The 22,325-nt window shown below is 38.3% G+C and overlaps 1 protein-coding gene across 1 annotated transcript in view; it reads right to left on the reverse strand.

Annotated features, from left to right (window-relative positions):
* The window catches only part of LOC140155422 (elongation factor G, mitochondrial-like), a 36,257-nt gene extending 15,190 nt beyond the window's left edge, over positions 1 to 21,067 (reverse strand). The window contains exons 1-10 of the mRNA XM_072178267.1: positions 20,947 to 21,067; positions 8,660 to 8,765; positions 8,139 to 8,204; positions 5,488 to 5,601; positions 4,599 to 4,731; positions 3,312 to 3,477; positions 2,260 to 2,415; positions 1,676 to 1,749; positions 1,165 to 1,241; positions 634 to 714 (exon numbers count right to left, since the gene is read on the reverse strand). Coding sequence (XP_072034368.1) covers positions 634 to 714; positions 1,165 to 1,241; positions 1,676 to 1,749; positions 2,260 to 2,415; positions 3,312 to 3,477; positions 4,599 to 4,731; positions 5,488 to 5,601; positions 8,139 to 8,204; positions 8,660 to 8,752 — 960 coding nt within the window. The 5' untranslated portion in view covers positions 8,753 to 8,765; positions 20,947 to 21,067. The remainder of the gene's footprint in view (positions 1 to 633; positions 715 to 1,164; positions 1,242 to 1,675; positions 1,750 to 2,259; positions 2,416 to 3,311; positions 3,478 to 4,598; positions 4,732 to 5,487; positions 5,602 to 8,138; positions 8,205 to 8,659; positions 8,766 to 20,946) is intronic.
* Positions 21,068 to 22,325: the final 1,258 nt, after the last annotated feature.

The raw sequence follows: 22,325 nt of genomic DNA on the forward strand, positions 1-22,325 counted from the left end.
AACAACTCTTCCTATACCTTTGTACAGGAGTCTACCGTTGTTAATCTGTGATGAATCCACACTTGTACAGTAGCGTATATGCGAACGCAAACGCAAACACGCGTTACGCGTGAGCACATAAATTCATCATGCCTGGAACCAGTGTGCGCATACACGCTTACAAGTTGAATTTTTGGAGGTAGCTGCTAAAAATTGAAGTTTTATTCTGTAGTTTTATTGCTGATATCAACAGAGAAATTAGTAAGGCTGAGTGGCAATAATTAACAAACATTACTCATGAAATAATCCTGTGACTAATACGATACTTAGCTTCTTTTCGCTGTTGAAGGGATTCAATCATTTTTCACCGTTGTTCATCACCGTTTAACAACTCGCGTCCAGCGCGTCTGCGTGGTTTACTTCGCTCAGGACGCATCGTTGTTAAACGGTGATGAACAACGGTGAAACATGATTGAATCCCTAATTCAATAACCAGTTATAAAGCTTGAGTAGCTTCAAGCAATTTGTACTACAACTCTCTGTCATATTTTTTAATATTCATAATACTCTTGAGAATACTAAAGCCCTATTGTATTTCTCTCAAGTAGTTCTGATATTATTGTTTTAATCATTCTTGTTGCATTGTCTACTTACCTGTACACCTTTGTTCTTGAGTGCAGTGCCAACAAACACCGGGGTAAATGCTCTCTTTAAGGTACTCCGCCTAATGCCAGCCTACAAGTGCAAATTTACATCAATTCAAGCCGTGCCAAGAACACAATTACACATATTTCATATCTTATTACCATTACACATTTTTAAGCAACTAAAGATCCAATGACTACAATAGTGTATTACAGAGGAGGCAAATCTACCAGACACAAATTTGACCCAAATTGCCTGGTGTGTCTTCCTTTTAGCCTGTTAAAATCCCAAATTCACTTTATGGACCAAAATTGGGTAAAATTGCAACTTAACAGACAGTCTGTCTGAATATATTGCCCTGTATACATATTTCACCACCAAGAATACTGGGCTAAAATGATGCCCACATCTGGAAACTGTTCATCCTTGCCACCCTCTCACGACCAGATTATTACTGACACTTGATATACCACCAAATGACTGACTCATGAGTCAGCAGCTTGAAAACACAACTTTATTGCACTACAAGACACCATGTACCTTGAGTTGTTCAGTTGTTGGTTCTACTTCCTCTAGAAACAACTCCCCGAGTTCATCATCTGCATTGGACACACACTCTGTAAGTAAACATACACACCTACTGATTAAAGCCATTATGTACAATCTTTTTTAATGAGTTTGGTGAATCCTCAACAAACTTCATTTTTCATCAGACATTTACCATCTAGTATAGATGCTCACCAGGCTAATCTAAGCCTTAAACAACCTAGCTCCTGTTTACATCAGTAACAATTACCCCTCTATGTAATTGGTCGTCTGCATCACATACTGTTATATCTCAAAAGGCTGCCTTTATTACTCGTCTAATACAATTTGTACACAATGACCTGAGAGTCCCAGGCTCAAGTCATGCAGGATGATTTGTCTTCACAGCTGAACTTGAAAGACAGAACTATGAAATCATTAACATTGAGTACAAAGAACCTTTTAATATTTTGTTCATACAACATACTTGAATGGATATTAAAACCGTGTACAAATACATAAATACCTATTAGTTCCTTCCGCCTGCTGTCTACTTCCTCTTGTAAATGATCTGGTATTGTGTCATAGCGTACCGTTTCTCTGAGAAGGAAAAGACAAATCTTGTATGAGCCAATTAACTCAATAAGCTGGTATACTTTCTTACACAACTGGGCAGTTAAAGCATTGGAAATGTCAACACAAAACACTACTCAAATAAATGCAAGTTGAGGTTATAATTTAAATATAGGCATGAAAATGCTTTTTGTAAGTTTGAGTTGTATTTGCTGTAATGTTTTGAGATTCAAAAGGAGAAAATTCAACTGTTCCTTTCACATTACTGTTTTTTCTATTTTTCATGACTAGTTACTCAGGTCATATCAATTATGAAAAAATAGTTTGGATATTTTGATAATCTGAGGTGTGTTCCATTTAGTTAAACAGATTATGCAACAGAAACCTTCCAAGAAGTCAGTTTCATTTTCTTCTACAAATGTCATGATTTCAACCACCGCATTCAAGCTTGTCCTCTGTGATGCAAGTGGGGGTACACTGGAATACATGTAGTACATAATAAGGTATATGGGAAAAAGGTCTATTGAATGTACTCACCCATAGTCACCATCAAAATAGACAGCTCTCTTCTCAATTAGATCAATTAGTCCTTTTGTTTCCTTCTCCAGGCCAATAGGTATCTGTACAAATGCGGCATTGTGTTTCAGCTTGGCACGTAACTGATTCATCACTCGTGTTGGATTGGCATTTCCCCTGCCAAGAATAAAACAAAAGATATGTCAGTAACTTACAAAGAAATAAAACACCCTGTTCTACAGGCGGAAAAAACTTTTTAGTCGAGTCACTCAGGATTTTTTTTTTGAACAGGCTTATAATGATCTAAATATCATCTGGAATTTTAAAGAAAAAAAAGAATATGTGTTTTTTTTTATTTTTTTGTTAAATTTAATCCAGCTCTGCAAAAAAATGGCTATTTTTAATTTAATACAGCTACAAAAAAAATCCCCAAAATGCAAAATTATCCAGAGGTACACTAGTTCAAACATTCAAAATGTCGTCTGCTCATCATTTGTGCCACTGCTGTTTCATCCCTTTCTTTTTCTTTGGATTCTTCATGTTTGTCACTTAATACTTTGGTTTCTAACGCTGCTAGACGCTTGTGTACATCCATCAAAAGATTAATGAGTATTTTGACATATTTTGATGATTTAATGGCCGACAGTTGGATCGAGTGGCGATATATTGCAAGAAGAAACACAAGAAAAGTTCATGTTGTGTCAAAGGTCATGACACGACATCCCCAAAAAGGGGGCGTTAGTCTGTTGTAACTACTCTGCCCTCCATGAGCACCACACAAACATGGCAGAGTCTGTACTCGTTGACTTTTGCTGAGATTTGAGTGTTTTTGAGATATGATATATTGTAGTCTGCTAAATAGGTAAGAATAAAAAATGGAGGGAGGTAGCAAATTTGTTTTATGCAAAAAAATGAGTCAATTTGTATGATCTTTTTTGACACTTCACTTACCAACAAAAGTGACTGGCATGCAAGATATCAATCATTGCTCAATTGTCTCGTAATATCCATCACCAGCGTAAACCCCAATTTATCTTCCCATTTACCCCTTTCCATTCCATTTACCCCCTTACCTATCCAGTTTGTTGATGAATGCTAGACACGGTACCCTATATCTCTGCATCTGTCGATTTACTGTAAATGTTTGGCTTTGTACACCACCCACTGCACATAACACCAATACTGCACCATCAAGCACTCGAAGTGCTCTCTCTACCTCTATGGTGAAATCAACATGACCTGTGCAGAAAAATAACATAGATTGGTGTCACTACACAAACAAGCCAAAAGTTCAATGATGTCCTATAAACAAACATCCTTTCTTTAGGGGGAGGAGTCAAAAATATATTAGTTCCAAACTCGATGATTGCGTTATATTACCTTAAGAAATCAATATGAAGAAAAAAAATCAAAGAATTACTTAAAGTGAAATAGAAGTGCTAATTGACCTTTTTGGTAAATCCCATAAGCGCCTTTGCGAGTAGACCTGAGATGTTGTCATTTGACGTCACGCCAATGCACACATCGTTACTGCACACTTCACGGCTTTGAAATGAGCAGTAGGCATGATGTCAAATGACGACATCTCAGGTCTACTCACAAAGACTTATGGGATTTACGGAAAAGGTCAATTATCTAAGCAACTTCATTAGATTTATACTTATTACAACAATTTATTTTGAATATAGAATGCACATAGATCTTTGTGATGTCCATTAAAAGTGAAAAGAATGTATATATTTAAAAATCTGTGTCACATACAGATCAATTCAAAATAACACCACATCATTGCATTCTTATACACACTGATCTGTATGGGTACTGATCTAAAGTCTGCACAAAAAGTAACTCAGCTGTTATAAATACGCCTATAGATTCAGAACTAATAATTGTTTTCACAATATTTCAACATAGAGAGAAGGTTGATTTATTTACACGCATTTTGATACCCCATTCGTCAAATGTCATTCAAAATTAACAACACAGTAGTGCTTTTAAAGAAAAATACCCGAATTTAAAAGTTGCAGTTTACAGCGATCAATGGTTATAATGCCAGCACTGTAACACGTAAAGCCCGCCATTATCTTCGCGCTTACTTCAAATCAATACAAATAACTGCAACTTTTAAATTGGGGTATTTTTCTTTCAAAACACTGCTGTATTGTCAATATTGAACAAAATTGGACAAATGGGGTATCAAAATGCGAGTAAATAAATCATCCTTCTTTTCATGTTGAAATATTGTGAAAACAATTATTAGTTCTGAATCTATAGGCGTATTTATAACAGCTGAGTTACTTTTTGTGCAGATTTTATATGGAATAGTATTATATGTTAAATTTGATGACACACACTCTTACCTGGTGTATCTATAATATTAATATTAGTATCTTTCCATGAGAGATAAGTAGCTGCAGATTGAATGGTAATACCACGCTGTCTCTCCAACTCCATCGAGTCCATTGTTGCACCTACATTGTCTTTGCCTTTCACCTAAATGAGTAGAGAAATATAACAAGCACTAATTAGTAAAACAAGAACAATCAATCATTTGTTCATTCATTTTATTTGGCTGCAAATCAGGCAACTACAAACTTTCTCCATGTACTACGATTTGAAGCCAAAGCAGGCAATAAAAAGTCCCCCAACAGTTTTTGTATAAGACATGTAGGATGTTTTTTGCCCTCCAGGTTTTTTTTACAATGCAATAGGGTGTAGAGAGCATATCTTCTGCAGAAGCATATGGAGTGGGGCAGAATTCATCTTCCTGCATTCTTGGGATCCCAGAAATCATTGTTGTCAAAGTACAATCCATGGGTTCTTTATACATGACAATCTTTGTCCACCGATTGTTATCCAAACAACTCTGGCAGCCTTCAAACAAGCAGTCTCCCTGATCATCAATGGGATGCATCCACAACCAGGAAGCAAAATCTTTAACATTTCTCCCAGTTCCTGTGTTTACATTATTTGCACCTTGAAACAATGTTTGTTGATAGGTTGTACTTGGTTCATCTGGATTGTCAATTATAACTGTTTGGTGGGAATTCATACTATCAAATCTATTTTTGGCGACTTACCTTGTTACATTTTCATTTTGCTACGCAGCAAGGTTGCCAGTCTGATGAAGTGCTGCATAGCAGCATGAAACTGTAACAAGGTATGTCACTAACAAATTGATTTGATAGTATGAATTCCCATCAAACAATGTTTGATGATATTTTTAAGGAGTTTATCCCAGAGTCTTACCTCATGCATTGCTTTAATCTTGCCAGTGTAGAATAGAATTCTCTCTGTGAGTGTGGTCTTACCAGAGTCTATATGAGCTGAGATACCAATATTACGTATCCTTTCTACTGGAGTCTGCATCAACACAAATACATTCAATGTTAATTAATACATAGCGCCTATAAGTTTCATGTGATTTGGACTACTCTCCCTATATTTCATAGCTGTGTGTGTCTGCGAAGTTCTAAATAACATTGACAGCATATATGATTATATGATTATTTATTGATTGGCCCATGCTACTGGCGAGTCAGTTGCCTATCAGGCTGATTTGCCTTAAGGCCAGTGTGCATTGTACAGTCCTGTGGGTGCTTTTCCAGTTACAGGTCGTAGTCTGAAGGGTCATTAGTCCAAAAAAACAATAATTTAGGTACAACCCCTTACAATTACCCTGTTATTAGTTATAAACCCTTACCTTCACCCTAACCCTAACCTAAGACCAAATCCAAACCTTAAACATAACTGGCCTAACCCAAACCCTCACCATAACACTAACCCCTAAATTAACCTAAAACTAACACTAACTTTAATGCTAGCCCTAATCCTAACATAAAATGCCCTAAATCCTAACTTTAACCCTTTGGGGTAATGACCCTTCAGACAAGCCCTCAAATTAAAAAAATTGAAAGGGCAGCCAATCCAAGGCAATTTGAAAATTTTGAAAAGGACACCAAGGCAATTACATGCTTTCCAATGGCTTGAAAACAGACAAAAATGCAGGGCACCAAGGTAACACTATAGGGCATCAGGAACAGAAATTTGCAGCCAAGAACTCAAGATGTAATTGATGACTGCAGAGTACAAATCCTACTGTATAGCAAGACATTTTCACATTGATGACTGCAGAGTACAAATCCTACTGTATAGCAAGACATTTTCACATTGATGACTGCAGAGTACAAATCCTACTGTATAGCAAGACATTTTCACATTGATGACTGCAGAGTACAAATCCTACTGTATAGCAAGACATTTTCACATTGATGACTGCAGAGTACAAATCCTACTGTATAGCAAGACATTTTCACATTGATGACTGCAGAGTACAAATCCTACTGTATAGCAAGACATTTTCACATTGATGACTGCAGAGTACAAATCCTACTGTATAGCAAGACATTTTCACATTGATGACTGCAGAGTACAAATCCTACTGTATAGCAAGACATTTTCACATTGATGACTGCAGAGTACAAATCCTACTGTATAGCAAGACATTTTCACATTGATGACTGCAGAGTACAAATCCTACTGTATAGCAAGACATTTTCACATTGATGACTGCAGAGTACAAATCCTACTGTATAGCAAGACATTTTCACATTGATGACTGCAGAGTACAAATCCTACTGTATAGCAAGACATTTTCACATTGATGACTGCAGAGTACAAATCCTACTGTATAGCAAGACATTTTCACATTGATGACTGCAGAGTACAAATCCTACTGTATAGCAAGACATTTTCACATTGATGACTGCAGAGTACAAATCCTACTGTATAGCAAGACATTTTCACATTGATGACTGCAGAGTACAAATCCTACTGTATAGCAAGACATTTTCACATTGATGACTGCAGAGTACAAATCCTACTGTATAGCAAGACATTTTCACATTGATGACTGCAGAGTACAAATCCTACTGTATAGCAAGACATTTTCACATTGATGACTGCAGAGTACATATCCTACTGTATAGCAAGACATTTTCACATTGATGACTGCAGAGTACAAATCCTACTGTATAGCAAGACATTTTCACATTGATGACTGCAGAGTACAAATCCTACTGTATAGCAAGACATTTTCACATTGATGACTGCAGAGTACAAATCCTACTGTATAGCAAGACATTTTCACATTGATGACTGCAGAGTACAAATCCTACTGTATAGCAAGACATTTTCACATTGATGACTGCAGAGTACAAATCCTACTGTATAGCAAGACATTTTCACATTGATGACTGCAGAGTACAAATCCTACTGTATAGCAAGACATTTTCACATTGATGACTGCAGAGTACAAATCCTACTGTATAGCAAGACATTTTCACATTGATGACTGCAGAGTACAAATCCTACTGTATAGCAAGACATTTTCACATTGATGACTGCAGAGTACAAATCCTACTGTATAGCAAGACATTTTCACATTGATGACTGCAGAGTACAAATCCTACTGTATAGCAAGACATTTTCACATTGATGACTGCAGAGTACAAATCCTACTGTATAGCAAGACATTTTCACATTGATGACTGCAGAGTACAAATCCTACTGTATAGCAAGACATTTTCACATTGATGACTGCAGAGTACAAATCCTACTGTATAGCAAGACATTTTTGCCAGGGGTTAATTTTCACGCTTTTCGTGGTCAAACAGACAGCCGCAGCCGTGAATTTTTAACCCTGCAAAAATATTTATTACACATAGTACTTATTGTGAATATATTTGGACACACAAATTAAACAACAACTAAACTGTTCAGAATTGATAAAATCACACAAAAATTAACCCAGTGAAAATATCCTACTATACAGTATACAATTATTATATTGTAATATAAGGGAAATGATGGTACAGAGATGATTCTGATTCACAACTTACTAATTCTCCATCTTCTCCATTTGTTGACGTTGTGGAATACTGGCATACCCTGGGCAACTGCCCCATCTGAAAAATATTGAGACCAGAAAAGTTAAATTGCATAAAAATAAACATAATTTACAAAGAAAACTAACAAAAATGAATTGGGTAAAATTTGATCACTGATAAGACTTAAGCCTTAGGTTAAAATACCTGTAAAAACCCATAGACATGTCTTGAGTTATTGTTGATGAACAAAATTGATTTCTATGTTGATATCAGCAATAAAACTACAGAATAAAATGCCTTCAACTTAAGCCTACTACTGCTTATTCAGCAGATTAATGTAGTAGGAATGATGCTTTCGGCAAATCTGCTTAATTAATGACCCTTTACAAAATATCACACACAAAAAATAATACAAAAATACACAGGGTAACCTTTACATATATTGTTTTGCATCTGAACTCTTATGTGGAGGAGAGGGTTGCTACACCACCCATTAGCACTTGATACATTGGTTTGCTTCGGTATACACTTACCCTGTAAGAGTTTATCACTCCAATGGTTTGAAGTTGTGTACATCTCACTACATGCTGACCTGCCCCACTCCATATGCTTCTAAGAAGCCTCATTCTGATGAAGAACCTGGTGGCAAAAAAAAAAGGAAAATATGATACCAAATTCCTTGAGGTGTGCTGTAGTCTAATTAGAGGTTAATTAAAGGTTTTTGTGACTATAGCATAGACGCCAACATTCAGGAATTTATAATAGTAATTAGCATTAAAACGTTTTGCAACATGCAAGTCAAGACATCTATTTGATGGTATCTTTTCAGCACAAACATCGCAGCCCGGCATTGGACAATCTTATTCTCAACGCAATTGCCAGATCTCCACTTCAGTAAAATTACTCATTGAATGGATCCCAACTTCAGGAAACATCTTGCCATAGCTACTTGGATGTCGACATCTCCAACGATCACAAATGGAGTTACTGCTAAAGCAAACTGTACACTTGGCTTTGTTCATCGATATCTGAAATCATATAGCAGGTGTATCAAACTGCTTGCGTACATATCTCTCTCCTAAGACCATATTAGAGTACAGTGCTGTCATATGGGATCCTTATACACAAATCCTCATAGACAAATTGGATTGGAAGTTGTTCAAAGAAGATTTATATGGTCGCTACAATAGCGTGTCAGATATGATGTCTGAACTGGGTATCGAACCCCTCGCTACTCGTAGGAAAACAACAGGCTCACAAACTTCCATAGGGCATGCGAGGGTATCCTAGGAATCCTGATACAAAACCTGCTGTTCCCAGTCAAATGTCTCTCTCGACATTCAAATAAAAACTGCTCTATCCTAATCCAAACTAGCAAAGACAACTACAAGAACTCATTCATTCCTCTCACTACCAGAGATTGGAAATCACTACCGGGAAATCACTACCGGAAGAGATCACTAACATAACCAGTACTAAGTCATTCAAAGAAGCAACTACAAAGTACTACCTCATGCGCACCCACCAATTATGTCCATTTAGCTCCAACTATCCTACAAGACAAGACAAGATAAAAATATCCTTTTGCTGTATGGATACCAAATAATATTACAGTACTCCTTCAAATCCAGAAGCAGGTAAAATTACTATCTTTTTCCGAACATCCACCAACAAGAGAGGAACTCAAGAAGAAACCCAACGCTTTATAATTTCTTAGTCCCTGGAGCGACATTGCAAGCATATAAACCAAAGGGCAGCACTTACACAAACAGTGACAGAGTGTTTAATATAAGTTTAGACCATCAAAGTCCCAAGGCCTTCTGTTATTTGAAGATAATATTCTATTTGCCTTCCAAGATGACAGTAAGTAAGTGGTTGGAGAGTATGAGGTTTGAGAGTGGATTCAACACCAATTTTTTTGGGGGAACATTACAGCAAAGAGCTCAAAAGATGAACATGCAACAGAAATTATGTGTTCTACTCATAGACAAAGTTAGCCTCAAAGATGGTTTGCGGCATAATGATAAGGGAGATATCGTGGAGGGGTTTGAAGATTTTGGAAATGTTCATATGGTACAGGGTTAAGTACTAATTGGTAACAACCATATGCTTATATTTTTGCTAGAAATTTGACACCTGATACACAACTTACTAGCCTCATTAAAGAATGTATAGAAAACTACATGATATTGGATTGACAGTCAAGGTTTCTATTTGGGATCAGGGGGTAAAGGAATTATAGAAAATGAACCAAGTTTAAGGAGAAGATTAAGATATATTTCATGTTTGATCCACCTCATTTGGTAAAAGTGTTAGAAATAATTTGCAGAAATAAGATTTTGCTATCGGAGGTCATAAGATAAAATGGCGATATATTGAGGAGTGTTATAATATTGAAGAAAGTAGAGGTAATGTGGGACTGTAGGCCAGCCATAAATTGACAGATAACATATAACACTGTCACCATTTTCAAAAATGTGTGTTGCAACAGCTGCACAAGTATTTTTGCATTCAGTTGCCTTGGGCCTGCACACAATCGTGTCTCTAAATGATCTCCCTCTAGAAGCTGCTTTCACTGCAGACTTTTGCGAGTGAATAGATCAAGTGTTTGACTGTGTAAATAGCAGAAGAAGAAAAGGTTACAACTGCTTAAGTTTGCACTGCACTGACATGCATCCAACCATTTAAGCTTCTGGATGGCAGTAGCGGTGAAGCATAACAATTTGGGGGTGGTTTTGTTCCTGTTTTACTGGGACTTTTTTTTGTGTGTGAAAATTCAGTTTCAAATCATTTCAGTCCTACATGTATAATTTTGTATATGAGGTGTGTTCTGCTATTTTGTGGGCCTATGCTGAGAGAGACCACTTCTTGGATCAAATCATGGAAAGTTCCATGGTAAAATTGGTATGAACAACCTCACGCCTGCTTACCTGTCCAAATTCCTCATTCACTACAAACCAAGCAGAGAAAATTTGCATTCTGGTAGTGATTTCCTTCTTCAAGTTTCTTGTACTCTACTGTCTATAGGTGACTACGCTTTCAATGTTGCTGGCCCACGCCTTTGGAACTTGCTCCCTCTTCGTATCCACCTTTCACCCTCAGTCAATGTGTTCAAGAAATTGCTCAAGACTCGTCTTCTTCCATCTCATTAATGTTTTGTTTCATATATACATCCTTGGTATTATATTTATTGCAAAAATTGTACATCATGTATTTTAATCATGTTAATAAGGTTTAATTAATAGATGGTTTATCATATTGCTTTTTAATACTTTTAATTGTTGTAAGTTATACTTCCTTCTTTTGTATAATTTTATATTAATGTGTATTTTAAAAAAATGCTATTGTACAGCGCTGTGGTAATATTTTGTAATACTAATAGCGCTCAGTAATGCTGCGATATATAACTCCTATCCAAGGTATCAATGGCTGGATTTTAAGTTTAAATGTCGTAATTTTATTGTAGGAGTAACTGAGGGATGTATGGGGTTCTGTCTACTTTTTAGTTGCCAGATGCAATCAAGACTGTTTGGAAAATTTGTTTTCAGTTTTACACCAGAAAGAGGGGTCCAATGATACACCACAAGTGGATCAATTTAGGAACTACCTCAAAGCAACAATAGGTTCATACATCTTAAAGGCTGAAATTGTCGACATGTTACCAATGACGACAACGACAGCGACTTTGTGAATTTCCTTCTTGGTCTTACATGCGGTCACTCCCAATCCACATCTAGCCCTGCATGTACATTTGAAGATAATATTTTATTTGCCTTCCAAGAGGACAATAAGCAAGTGGTTGGAGAGTATGAGGTTTGAGAGCAGATTCAGCACCGATTTTTATTTAAATATTAGAGCAAAGAGCTCAAAAGATGAACATGCAACAGAAATTATGTGTTTTTTTAAAGAACACGTCCAACAAAGTACAACAATCCAGCAGGCATCACTTGGCCTCTGTTCCATCTTTGTTTGAATGAGAATTCATCATATCATAAAACATTATAATCAGCCATTGCGAGCCACCAAAAGCAAAAACAGAAAGTACCATATAACACATTTGTATACAGTAAAGAGGCATTCAAAAACATGTTATTTTTATTCAAACTTCAAAAGATGAATTCCATCGTAAAAGCAAAGAACTCAAAAGTAAAGCCACTAAAAAAATAACAAGGTTTGTCTCAGGAACAAATTGAATCGACTATAAGCGGTCTGTGGTGTGTTTTTTTTGGCGGGCGGTGAAACTGTGTTGCTTTTATTTACTTGTATTATGTACTGTAAGGTACATGTTAATTTTTTATTTTTAATCAATTCTGTTGTTATATCACATAGCTTTCAGATGTAATCAAGACTGTTTGGAATATTTGTTTTCAGTTTTATGCCAGAAAGAGGGGTCCAATGATACACCACAGGTGAATCAATTTAGGAACTTCCTCCAAGCAGATGTCATAGGTTCATACATCTTGAAGGCCGAAATTGTCGATTTGTTACCGATGGCGACAACGACAGCGACTTTGTGAATTTCCTTCTTGATCTTACCTGTGGTAAATCCAAATCCACATCTAACTCTGCATGTACATCACAGCAACAGTACACAGTCCCTTCACAAACAGACACTTCTACAGGCAGAAGCATGGAAGAAGATAATGTTTTAACGTTTGTTGCTGGTTACTTATGTTTCAAGGTTCTTCGTAAGCACAACTGTACTGTCTGTAGATCAGCAATGGTAAATCCATCAGCCACTCTCTAGATGAGTCCAAATTGCTGCTATGCCACTTCAAGGCAATGGAAGTAGAAGGCATGGCAGAAGATAATGTGTTAACATTTGTTGCAGGCTACTTATGTTTTAAGGTTTGCAGACGATTGTCTGTTGTACACTGCCACAACTGCTGATGAAGTATCTCAGTCACTCCAAGAAGATCTTGTAAAATTAAAGAAATGGCAAAATGACTGGCTCATGTCATTTAACCCCAGCAAATGTGTCACAATGACAATAGGTACCAGAAATCCACCTAAGCACATTTACAGTTTGTGTGGTGAGCAGCTACAATCTGTTGATTCACACCGTTACCTGGGGGTATGTTTCAATAACGCCTTATATCACAATATCACCTGGAATGATCATGTCAGGGAAGTATGCAAGAATGCACAAAGAGTGCTAGGCTTGGTTCGCCGCAACTTGTGGGGATGTAACGTCCATGTCAAATCTACGGCATATTCCACCCTCATCGGACCATTGCTGGAGTACGCAGCTAGTGTGTGGGATACTCCAATCCAATCAAACAACAACCAGCTTAATAGAGTACAACGGCAAGCAGCACATTCCTGTAAAAATAACTAACTACAGCAGAGAGGAGGGTACTGTTACAAAAATCTTGGCTGAATTGGAGTGGCAACCATTAGAGATTCGACGAAAGATCAAGAAAGTATCCATGCTTTACAAGATCCAGCATGGGCTGGTCGACATTTCACTGGGAAGTCACATTGTTCACCAAACCAGAGAAACCAGGGGGCACAACAAAAAGTTTCGCCAGGATCCGTTATAAAACCAGACGCTATGGGGATACATTTTTTCCATCTACCATCCCTATATGGAACAACTTGTCTGCACTGCAGCAACTGTAAATGCCACTACCATTGTTGTTGAATCCTTCAACTTTAGTTCAAGAATCAAGTCAACCAAGAATTAAGGAAAGCAACTAAAAATTTTCAAATTAAACTGCACGTCCATCCAAGTCATGCTCTTTAGTCAAGGTTGGCGATGTTGCCTCTAGAAGAGGAGATTCTGCTGACGATGACAGATACAGATACAGAAGATCTGAGCCCGGATCTGAGCTAGTCATTGTTATCGGTTTTCCCTATTACATTGGCATGGCCGTGAATCCTCTGCGTAGTCCCTAGAGTCCTAGTGAGTAGATTTTCTTGCAATATTTGGCCTATTTACCTTCAAATTTGATTCTTACATGTACTTTGATTTCAGCACAATATCCAGCGTAGTAAAAAATTGATTTTTGGCGTTTCTGATTGTCACAACGAAGCATTTTTCAGGACAAAAATGGTTGTTCAGTTCTTCGTCTCATTTGTGTTTATCGTAGGCAGGTGGTAGGTTAGTCTCTGCCCACACTGTATGTGTCTATAGGAACGACGAGCGTTAGGACCGACGCAAATTGGCTGTGCAAAAGACTATCGTTGATGCTGATATATCATATTTTTACGCTAGGCTTGATCAACCAGTCCTTTAACTGCTTACGCACGGTCATCGGGTTGTGCTTGTTCTGCCATGTTTATTGTTTCGAGATCGGGGCCTAGGGATTTAGGCTATTTTCACGCGTGACCTGGGAACCAAACCAACAGCAGGAATCATGTGTTAAATCAACATTGAAAAGATTAGGGGGGGGATCAGCGAAAGTTAAGGTCACACCTCTGTGCGCACGCGTAGTGAAATTTGTTATTTTTCATTCGTGATCATTTTTGTGACGCGGGGAGAGAGGCGGCTTCTTAAATCATCTTTATTCGCCGAAATTCCAAATGATATTGCGTTTCAAGAAGTTGGTTAAGAATCCTCGCACGGTTTTGATCATAATAATATGACTCTCCATTATGAGTACAGTTTTATATGCATAGTCCACATTTCAAAGAAATTTGTTAAAATGGAAAAGCGGCGCAAAGTCTTAAGCGTGTAAATAAATTTACACACAAAATGGGAAACACGAGTCTGATGGACATAGGAACGGCGTCCATGAGACTCAGCGAGTCTCATTTGTGTTTGTCGTAGGCAGGTGGTAGCGAGATCTTATGACACTGGGGTTCTTCCAAATTCATGGTTGCAGGCAAATATTGCCCCTATCTTTAAAAAAGGAGATGGTGGTGTCAAATTATCGCCCTGTTTCATTAACGCCAATATGCTGCAAAACCTTAGAGCATAATACATTCTAATATTATGAGACATTTTGACCAGTTTCCACAATTCCAGTTTTAACTGAAAAACAACATGGATTTAGGACTAAACACTCAACAGAATCTCAGGTAATTCTCACGACTCATGATCTAGCTCATTCATTGAATAATAAATCCCAAGTGGATATACAATGTAGTAATCATGGACTTTTCAAAGGCCTTTGATGTAGTCCCCCATAATAGGCTTTTATTTTTAAACAAATTAAACAGATATGGTATTCACAACAAAACACATACATGGATCAGCAGCTTTCTCAAGCATCGTGTCCACAGGGTCGTAGTCGGTGGTGAACACTCGACATGGACGAACGTTGCTTCGGGTGTCCCTCAGGGCACGGTGCTTGGTCCGCTGCTGTTCCTTGTATACATAAATGACCTTCCAGACAACATAAATTCCACAGTCCGTCTATTTGCAGACGATTGTGTACTATACAGACAAATACAGAACCAGTTTGATGCAGACGCTTTACAACAAGATCTAAACACACTCATAAAATGGGAAAAAGACTGGCAAATGCATTTTATTATGAGACTCACACATAAAAGATCTGTGTTCCATTCTGATTACACCCTGGGAAATTCCTAGTCCGAATAATCAGACCCAGAACAAAATATTAATTTCTGACATGATCCTGTTCTGGGTCTGAACTGTTTCCATATGAAATCTTGATGGCAAATTGGACAATAGAAGCACATGGTTCTACGTGACAGCTTTTTAATCCCTATTCATGTAATACGTGAATCACGCTATTGTGGACCATCCTTCTGATACTTGAGTGTTTGGACAAGCGGAACGGTCTTTTGTCTACCTCTCTGTTTGTAAACAAACCAGGAGGTCGAAATCGTCCTCCTCGCCGAATACGAAAATCAGCGTAATAGTACGGCACTAGGAAATTCCATCTTGCAAGCAACAAACAGTCACCCATATCTTGGCGTTATGATCACTGATAAGCTCACCTGGAACAAACATATTGATATAATATAACAGCATCTGCTAACCGCACCTTAGGATTAAAAAGAAAAAATTTATATTCTTGCCCTCAACATGTTAAAGAGTCAGCCTACAAGACATTGGTTCGACCTTAAGGCTTTGGTTGAATACTCATCTCCCACATGGGATCCATATACACAAGTGTTAAATAATAAGATAGAAATGGTACAAAGGAGAGCAGCCCACTTTGTAAGCCGAGATTACAAGTCAAAATCACAAGGTTGTATGACAGAGTTGCTCCAGAAGCTGGATTGGGAGTCACTTCAGATTAGAAGGAAGTGTAAGCGGCGCCGACTGACCACATTGCAGAAAGCCATCACCGGTCACCTATCCCTACCTGTCGGAAACCTCCTTCAGCCCGCCCCACGTACGTCACGGCATACCAATACTCAAGCATTTGCAACAACAACGGCTACAAAAGACTGTTATAAGAACTCATATTTTCTGAGAACAATTCGAGATTGGAACTCGATACCAGAAAGTAGGTATAATACAAAAAAAATTGAACTTTTTTTGATTCTCATCAAATTAATCTCATATTAAAGAGCTAAATGAAAGAAAACGGATGAGGCATAAATGAATGTCATACGACATGCGGTTGCGGAGATATGCTAATTTGAATGTCTAAAATTTTCAGCCAATTTCCTGTATAAACTTTTTGTGCATGCACATATTAAAATGCTTATAGGCCTATACTGTGCATTGTGAGTACACAATTTTAAGAAACAAGCACTTGCTATTTACCAGTACTGAACTGTAAATGTAATCCTAGAATGTGAACATAAGGACCTATCATTTTCTTTGGAAGGGGGGGGGCCCAAATATACGGGGGGGGTCGTAATATTTTGGAAAGAAAAATAGGGGGGGTCATAACATTTTGATGACCAAAATGTAGGGAGTTGCAAGATGACCACAGATAGTGTGTTAAATTCAAAAGACTGAATACAATTTTAGCCTCTTCAGGGGTACATGTAAGGTGTATCAGTGGGTGGTGGGGAGAGGGTCATAAAATTTTGTGGCGAAATAGGGGGTTGCAATTTTATTGATGCTGACTTTTTGTAAATTTGGGAGCCCCCTTCCGCAGAAAATGATAGCCCCCTAATATACAAATGAACATGTATGAGTAACATCAGGCCCGTAGCCAGGGGGGGTTCGAGGGGTTCGATAGAACCCCCTAAAATTTTGACACAAAAAAGGAGAACATGGGAAATGTGGTTGAAATGGCCATTTTAGCACAAAAATTGTTATTTTTCTCGCGCTTCGCGCGCACTTTTCCTATTAATTTTAGGCTCAGATTAGCGTGACGATTTGAAAAATCCCCGACGCCCAGTTTATGTAGGCCTATGACTTAATTTAATGCTATAAATACAGCAGAGTCATTATTTGCCTCTTTATCTCATCTAGATTTGAAGATTTAAAAAAAAAAATTTGGTGTGCAAAAAAACGATAACCCTAGAAAGCTTAGTTCAGAGATGAAGGGAGTGATATAACATAGGAAAATAAGATAATTGATAATATTTGTGATGAAATAACGCACCTGATTAACAATTTTTTCTTGTTTTTATCGAGCTAATTTGCCTCTTTGCTATAATATATCCATATATATTCCTGATAATAATGTAAAAATAATGCACCAAATGCCTTCAATTGGGACTTCATTTTTCAAAATTCTTCCCATTCTGAGGGGGCACATCCCCCTCAAACACCCCCTGCGCCTGATTTGCAACTTTTTCTTGTTTTAACCGCACTAATTTGCGTCTTTGCTGTAATATATTGAACCAATATGTTGATAATAATGTAAAAATGGTGCACCATGCATGCCTTCAATTGGGACTTCATTTTTCAGCTCAGACACCCCTATGCCTGATTTGCAACTTTTTCTTGTTTTAACCGTGCTAATTTGCCTCTTTGCAGTAATAAATTGAAACCATATATTTCTGATAATAATGTAAAAATTGTGCACCAAATGCGATCAATTGGGACTTCATTTTTCAAAATTCTGCCATTTCTGAGGGGGGAACATCCCCTCAGACACCCCTCACGTCATGGTTCAGCGCCGATGCCCTTCTGCTGACCATTACTCATCAGAAATCTGCAAAAACGAACCCCCTAACTCGGAGGGCTGGCTACGGGCCTGAACATTTTGTTTTATTTCTGTTTTCTGATGCAGATTCCAGCTTTTACAGAGGATGGAAACCAGGGAATGTCTTTTAGAATTTGCAGGAGAGCATTAAATAGCTCTTCAAGAGCTGTTTAGAACATTTACAATAAAATGTAATGAGAGAATGGTCAACTAAATCACTCTCCTATATCCGATTTAAGGAGAGCAGTGGAGAGCGATTGCTCTCGCTCTCCTCAAAAGGCAGTCCCTGGGAAACCGCAGTGAGGGCCAACACCAAATGCAAAAATAAAGAAAAACTTATTCAAAACGATGAAATTTGTGTTAAAGTGTCTTATTTTTATTTTTTTGTCATTGAAAAACTCACGGTTTTGATACTACCCACCCGAGTATACCTTTTCACTGATACAAGGGGGGGGGGTAATTTGTTTGAGGGGGGCACCCTTTAAAATATTATAAGCACTAGCTGATGCATTGACACCCCTCCCCCAGGAAAATGTTTTTGAGCAGGCACCCTTTGGAGCACTGGCTGGCGCATGCTCCCTATTCCAAAGATCATTGCGGAAACTCGAGGGCCAGTTCACTTGATCATCAGAATGGGGTCACTCCTGCTCAAGTATGAACCCCCCCTTCCACCCCTTCCCCCCCAGCATAAGTTTTGTCTTGAGCAGGCACCCTTTGGAGCACTGGCTGGCGCATGCTCCCTATTCCGAAGATCATTGCGGAAACTCGAGGGCCAGTTCACTTGATCATCAGAATGGGGCCACTCCTGCTCAAGCCCCCCATGACGTAGTGTCATAGGAGTACCCCCCCCCCATCAATTTGAACTTAGGAAATCAAATAGGAAAATGGCCAAAAACGGCCTGTTCCCCCGCCATCATACCCGATGTGCCCACCCCAGTCATTTACCCGGTACTAGCCATTCAGCATCTATCATAGCAAGAATCTGCGAGCGCTATGCATAATGGGATAGGAATAGGAAAGGTCAAAATTTGCTTCTTCCTTCGACTCATAGTCGGCGCAGAATGAGAATCTATCCCAGCATCCACAGCATGAGCCCATTCAATTAGTACCGTATACGCAAACCATGCCGGGTTAAACATGTTCACTCACTGGCAAAAGTCGCCGAATTCGTACTACACAAAGTCCCCAGGTTATTCACTTTTTGCGTAAGCCATCCATCCAATCTCATCAAACCAAACATTTTTATGTACAAAAAACTACCTTTATATACCGCGTGCTCATTTAACTTACCGCTCAACTCCGTTAATTAGATATTTGGAGAGTAATTTCCGAAAAAAAATAGATCGAGATCATCACTTTCAAACCTACTAGAAAGTCGCCAAAATTTGCAGCGACCACGTGCGAATCATCTGACCTCTTCCGGGTTATGACCAAGTTTAACCTTTTGACTTGACCTTGTAAGCTTTGGAATTGTTTCTAACTCGATCTAACTCCCACCAGATTTTTTTTTCAAAAACATCGCCGTAAAATTTACTACCAGGTAATGAATTTTCAAAATGGCGCCGGGTGCGCGATTTCCCTATGCTGAGAGCGGCTGAATATTGCGCATGCTCAGGTAAGGAATGTAGGTATGCCAGGTGAATTCAAATTTGCCATCAAACTGCATCATTTTATATAAGCCCTTGAGTAAAGAAAGCCAACACTGAAAACCTTTTTTTTCATAGCACTTTCCGTAGCAAAGTTACATCTTGTCAAAGATTGACTTTCATCAAAAAGATTCTGCTAGCAAAATTCCCCAAAACAGCATTACGTGGGGTGTTTCTAGATCTTAGTCTCATGACGATAGCACCTTATTTTAATGGAACTGCTATCAAAATCTCTCTGAAATTCCATGCGAGTCTCTCATCACCAAAAAAAAATCATATATTTGGGTCAAGTGAAGTATAGACAACATATTTATGAAGGTTTCCTTCTTAAAAAGCTTCTTTTTAATTTCAATGTAAATTTGTATTGCCGGTTTAGGCCATTTTGACTGACTAACAAATGTGTTAACTGAGGTTTCCCTGTGATACCTAAGGAATGCTAGACGTTCGCCTTTTGTATCTCTTTCCTTGTTGGAAAGGTATAACGTTGTGGAGATAGGAACATGTACGACCATCCGGGACCTACTCTGCCATGTTTGGCTGAGTAACGCTTCACGCTGAACACGGTCTTTTGTGCCTATGTAAATTATCCTCTGACAGGTATTGTGTTGAGAAATGACCTCACGACTTTCACGTGCTTGGAATTGTACCATTGACATTTATCAAATTTTACAGCTCTTGCGGTGACCCACGAACACAATGAAAAGGTCAATTTTCATCATTTATTTGTTCTGTTGCATTCAACCATCTCCAACAATTTTTTCAATGTAAGTGCCTCTGGCCCTAGTGGAAGTAAAAACGGATACTATGGCCAGAGTTCTAGGGCTAACATACCTACAGAAAGCATAGCCATAGCCAACATTAAAGAACCTCAACTCAAGCATTTAAAACAGCAATTACAAGTCATCTATAAAAGCAAGACTAAGTAACCAACAACAGGCGCACACTATTCCTGGCCGCTTGATTCCCGCAGGGAACGTTGGACAGTATTTCGTCAAAGTCAAACTCAAAGTCAAAGTCTAGATCTGAGCGTAAGTAAGCTTATTGGGTGCCGAATTCGGAAGGGTTGACGAAAAAAATCGTACGTGATTTGTTTGCTTTGGCAATCAACAGAATAATAACTGATCACAATCTGAATAAGCTACTTACCTGTAGATAATGTTATAATGTCAGCTGGCTCATTAAGGTACAATATTAATACCAATTAGTTAGGAAATCTGCGATTTTTTCGGATGCATGTGTTACGAGACCACATTACGTCACTACCTATTACCGCCCAGCACTACAAAACTTTAAATTTAGTGTTGGGTGGTAACCATCGATCAAAACACGCTGGGCCCCCTGGGCTGGGGGGGGGGGGAGTATAAGCCAAATCGCTATTGTAACTTCCGGTTTTTTTAGGACACTTTGCCCTTTGACCTATCTGGAAAATTCAGAAAAATTCGGGTTTTGTGCGTACAAAATATAATTTAAAACGTGTTACTAGAATAAAAACAAACTTAAAAACATTATTATTAAATGAATTAATTATTTAAATATTTTTAATGATAACATTATGACAATAATAAATAAATTATTAATAATTACAGCAATTTTCCCGATAGGTCAAAGGACAAAGTGTCCTAAAACTGCAAAAACTGTCCCACAATGCATTGCAAACTTCCAATGCCGATTGGGCTTATTGGCGGTGTGGTGGGGAGTGGGAAAGAAAATTCTCCCTAAAACCAACCCAAAGGACAATTTCAACCCTTGCCCCCTGCCCGGGCCCTCTGCCAAAACCGGTACCACTTTGTCAGAGGGTGGGCCGGGCGCCTAGGCCTATATTAATTTACTAGTCAACATTTGCATAGGAACCGCATAGTCGGAGGCAAGGTTCATTATTGATTGGAGATTATATACGTTACTAATAGACAAGTAATATATATATATCGTGTGTTTGCGATTTATTCCGTAATCAATAAGTATGATGAACAAACGCATTTCTGGCAGAAGCACTCACAGGGTAGTGGTATTCGATCTCGACTGTTAAATAAAAGGTTGTGGGTTCGAACCCTGGTAGAATTTTAATTGGAATAAATTTGTTTTTCTTTTGTAAGAGGTAATAATTATGGCAATAAATCTGAACACAGCTCAATCCAGCTTCATATAGGCCTATATCATGTATGTAAATGTATTATGTGATGCAAATGTTGACTAGGAAAAAAAATATCGCGGGCCGGGCGGGGGAGGGCAAGGCAACTTTCAAGGGGGGTAAATTTGACGAAAATGGGCTAAAAAGTACAAAAATGCCATCCCATAGTGAGGCAAGACTTCGACTACTCGGGCGGGAAGCTGTCCCCCCGTCCCTCGAGACCGGGCTCGAGACGGTCCTTGGCTCACCGGTAGGCCTACCGTACAAAAATGTAACAAATTTATGCTTAACCTCTAGGCCTATTTTGGGCAAAAATTGATTGGTCTTAACGCTAAGGGGATATAAAATTTCAAAATGTGAATGCCCTCCACCCGTCTCGGCCCCCGGATTGCTTGCA

Source organism: Amphiura filiformis, chromosome 6 (assembly GCF_039555335.1).
Source record: "Amphiura filiformis chromosome 6, Afil_fr2py, whole genome shotgun sequence".
Lineage (NCBI taxonomy): Eukaryota > Metazoa > Echinodermata > Ophiuroidea > Amphilepidida > Amphiuridae > Amphiura > Amphiura filiformis.